This window comes from Dipodomys ordii, unplaced genomic scaffold (assembly GCF_000151885.1).
Source record: "Dipodomys ordii isolate 6190 unplaced genomic scaffold, Dord_2.0 Scaffold19, whole genome shotgun sequence".
Taxonomy (NCBI): Eukaryota; Metazoa; Chordata; class Mammalia; order Rodentia; family Heteromyidae; genus Dipodomys; species Dipodomys ordii.
Window position 1 is genome coordinate 667,440 of NW_012267235.1, and position 4,064 is coordinate 671,503.

Genomic DNA, 4,064 nt, shown 5'->3' on the forward strand with positions numbered 1-4,064 from the left:
TTGGCAAAAATATCAGTGCTCAGGATTAATCCTCAAGAGTCTGATGTGAATGACTTGTGTTTTAAGTATAGAGAGGTCAGATTTGGTCAGTGGTTAACAGAATACTCTGAGCTCAGAATACTTCCTGAGCTCTGGTTTAGTTTTTTGGCAAGTGGGGATATTAATAGTATAACTAAACTGAGCTATTCTATTTGATTGGCAGGTGTTTTGACAGTTTTCTGTCTCTATTACTAGATATTTGAGAAACTCAGGTTAAAAGTTACGAAAGATGGGCTGGGAAGGTGGCTCAGTGGTAGAGTGCTTGCTTTGCATGCCTGAGGCCCTGGGTTCGATTCCTCAGCACCACATAAGCCAAAAAAAAAAGAAGAAGAAGTCAGTAAGTGACAAAACCAGACATCTAAAACCCACTTAAGTCAATTATTCTGTCTCAATGCTGTCTATCCCATCATGGGAAAGATTAAAGTTAAAAAAAAAAGTTAGGAAAGGTCTATTTTGAATGGCCCCTGGATTCAGAGATTTCAGTCCCTGTTTTCTTGGCCTGGTTGCTTTTAGGTGGAGGAAGAGCATGGTTGAGGACAGCTGCTTACCTCATGGTGGCCTGGAAACAGAGAAAGCACTCACTTTCATAACAAAATCCATTGCCTAAATCCATTAAGGTATGATCCCTAAGTAGATTAATAACATCATGAGGTCGGAGCCCAGGATCCAATCACTTCCCAAATGCTTCTCTTCTGAACACCTCTGTATTGGGGACCAAGCTTTCACCTAGTGATCTTTGGGAAGACTTAAGGTCCAAACTCTAACAGGAGGATCAAACAGACATTCATCCGAAGTAAGCCTCAAAAGGAGAAGCAATTGTTATTAAGAAAGCTTGATTTCCCATAAGATCCAATCCAATAATGTAGTAATTGGTCTCAACATTCTGGAGATCAAATTAGGAGTTCAATACCAGCCTGGGCAACATAGTGAGTTTCAGACCAACTTGGGCTATATTGTGAGACCCTATCTCAAGAAAAAGGGAGGGCTGGGCATTGGTGGTTCATGCCTATAAACCAAGCCACTCAGGAGGCTGAGCTCTGAGGATTGTGGTTTGAAGCCAGCCCTGTGAGACTCTTATCTCTAATAATCTACTCAGAAAAGGCTGGCAGTGGTGCTGTGGCTCAAGCAAAAAAAAAAAAAAAAGGAAAAAGAAAGAAAGGAAGGAAGGATAGAAGGAAGGAAGGAAGGATAGAAGGAAGGAAGGAAAGAAGGAAGGAGAAAGAAAGAAAAGAGAGAAAGGAAGGAAGGAAGGAAGGGAGAGAGAGAGAAAGGAAAGAAAGAAAGGAAAGGAAAAAAGAAAGAAAGAAAGAAAAGAAAAGAAAGAAAAAGGTTCAGGGACAAAGTGCAGGCCCTGACTTTAAGCCCTACCTAGGACAGGACAAAATAAAAGTGGGAGAGGAAAGGGGATTTTCCTAAAGAAGATACACTATGAGTTGAATTATAAAATGTTCAGTTCTAGTGTCTTGGATCTGTGCCTCCAGTGTAAATCAGAATGACTCTGTGATTCCCACTTCTCTGTCCCCTGACCTCCACCCCCTCCCCACCACAAGCCAGATGTCTATTCCACATTTTCCTATTTTTTGCTGTCATTCTTCTGAACCAGTAGTTCTGATTTATCAGAAAGACAAAGCCAAACTTTAATTTTGGAATGAGCATTTTTATTCTGTCATTGGGCTAGACATGGTCACAGAAGAAAAGCATCCACAACCTATGTGCTAGTCTGATGACTTTGGTACCATGTCTACCTAAACTAAGGTGATGACAATCACCCTGCTGTCACCAAAAAATGATGTGCAAAAAAAGTGTCCTGGGAATCCTTCAGAGCAAATGGTCACAAACACCATGCATCAATAAAAAAATAAATTATAAATATTAAATAACATAAGTTAAAATTTAAGTTAAGAGTATGGCCCTTTGGCATAGTCCATAGGAGAGGTAGCTGTGGAGGTTGCAGGGAGGTCACTGGGTCTCCTGCTGTCTCTTTGCTCCTTCAGCTTCCTGCTTCAGGTCAGAGATGTACTCTTGCACCCAGGCCTGGCGGGGGTCAGCACAGACCTGCCGGTTTTTCTTGGTTAGGAAGCTGTGGAGAGAGAGAGGCAAAGGATCAACCACAGAACCACCACAGGGGAGTCCTGGGCCCACTGTGACCCCCCTCATTCAACACTGTGTCCTGGGTACCTCAAGGATGCTTTCACTGGCTCAGGGGACCCCCCTCACCCCTCACTTTCTCTCACTCCCCATTTCCCTCTCATTCTCTTCCACTCACTACCAAGTCAGGTCACACCGAAGAGATCTGGATCCTGGATCCTAGGCCCTTCAAGGTTGGGCCTTGTTTGGATGCTCTTCTAGCTTGTGCATGCCCCTGGGATTGGTCTGTCCCCAAGAGTAGGAAGGAGAACTAGTACTTACATGACGCCCGGCTGGGAACACTGACCGTTGGTCTCAAAATAATCAACTATGAATTTACGAGGAATCTGGTGCTTGACGTAGGAGAAGCAGCAGGCGGTTGGAGTGTCAGCACCAACTATAGAGGAAGGGACAAGCCATGGTTCAGAAGGGAAGGGCAACTGACACCTGTCCCTCAAGAGCGTGAAGAAGGCAGCCTCGCTCAAGGTGAGGATTGGGCGCAAGGCACAGAGGGCATGTGGGTTTGTTTGCCCACAAAGGCCCCTGTTGCTGTCTTCATTTCTGTATCTATTCTTTATCTCTGACCCTTCCCTGGGAGCACTTGCTTTTTCCATGAGTTAGATATCCAAGCAGACTATTCTCTTTCTGCATCTCTCTTTCGAGAGTGTGGTCTAGTGAAGGCAGTCATAGGAGAAGTCTGGTCATATCCCCCAAACAGCCCTCTGGGGAGACCAGGACCAGTGTCGAGCATATAACACGGCTAAGAAGTTGCCAAACCTGGATTCCGCCTCTTTGCAGACTCACTTTTTAGGGCCTCGTTTTTCTGTCTGTACCAGGACCCCAAGTTCTTTTACCTCCCTTGGCTCTTAGAACTGGGTACTCGGAAAGCGAAGACACCATGTACAAATGAAAGTAAAAAATCTCAAAGGGAAAGATCAACATGTTTTGCTGCCCTGTAAACAGTTCTTTTTTTGGCTTAGAAACCCTAGGACCACAGAACAGATTGATGTGGTCTGCACATGGCCAAAGAGAGGAGGGATATCTACTGCAGATGCTACTCACGTGGTGCAGGGGAGGCCTGGTGACAGAGGGCCATGGCGCAAAGCAGGACAGCAAAGGCAGCCACGGAGACCTTCATGATGACAAATGGATAGTACCAGTTGGAGTGTCAGCCGAGCCGGGATGGGGCTGGGTGCTCGCTGGGGCCTGTGTCCGGCTGGCATCTGAAGCCATCACCCCATCTCTTTATAGTAGCCCTGGTGGGTGAGGAAATGGAATCTGGGAGGGGAGTGAAAGGGGAAATTTTAAAGCATAGTAATGTTGTCATACAAAGTGTTGGGCAACTTAGAGTCTCTGGTGACCACAGGGGCTCAGGATATCTCAGAATAGCATCTCTGAGCTGTAAGTTTCAGCTACCAACTTGTGACTTGCTCTGGTTTCTTGTGGGGAAAGCGTTTTGGAATGGAGAAGAAAGGAATATGTCAACCCTATTCTTAGCTGGTCCCCTTCTCATAAGTGATTTATGAATGAAATCTCCAGCCTCATCCCTGCCCCTGTTCCCCCCGCACCCACCCACTCCACAGAACTGAAACTCTGCTTTCTCTGCCTTTCTAACCACACAGATGGGAACTTGAGTTGATAGTACCCCTCCCCCAACTCCAAATGCAAGGAACTCATTAAGGAACCCCAGGCTAGAGGAATAGAAAAATATGAGGTCAGGGCTAGGAAGATAGCTCAGTGGTAGAGTGTTTACTTTGCATGTATGAGGCTCTGGGTTTGATTCCTCAGCACCACATAAACAGAAAAAGCTGGAAGTGGCACTGTGGCTCAAGTGGTAGAGCGCTAGCCTTGAGCTGAAGAGCTGAGGGACAGTACCCAGGCCCAGAGTTCAGGCCCCA

General features: G+C 45.8%; 1 protein-coding gene across 1 annotated transcript; it reads right to left on the reverse strand.

Annotated features, from left to right (window-relative positions):
- Positions 1-1,764: 1,764 nt before the first annotated feature.
- On the reverse strand, positions 1,765-3,326 carry LOC105983419 (C-C motif chemokine 3-like). The gene is made up of 3 exons (XM_013013275.1): positions 3,229-3,326; positions 2,449-2,563; positions 1,765-2,119 (listed from the first exon to the last, which is right to left on the reverse strand). The coding sequence occupies exons 1-3, from the start codon at positions 3,302-3,304 to the stop codon at positions 1,999-2,001; spliced, it is 312 nt and encodes a 103-aa protein (XP_012868729.1). The 5' UTR covers positions 3,305-3,326; the 3' UTR covers positions 1,765-1,998.
- Between the last annotated feature and the right edge of the window lie 738 nt (positions 3,327-4,064).

Coding starts and splice junctions, on each gene's coding strand:
- LOC105983419 (XM_013013275.1), bottom strand. CDS start 3,304: ATGAAGGTCTCCGTGGCTGCCTTTGCTGTCCTGCTTTGCGCCATGGCC. Junction 2,564..3,228: donor CCAGGCCTCCCCTGCACCAC/GTGAGTAGCATC, acceptor CTTCCTCTATAG/TTGGTGCTGACACTCCAACC. Junction 2,120..2,448: donor TGTTCCCAGCCGGGCGTCAT/GTAAGTACTAGT, acceptor CTCTCTCCACAG/CTTCCTAACCAAGAAAAACC.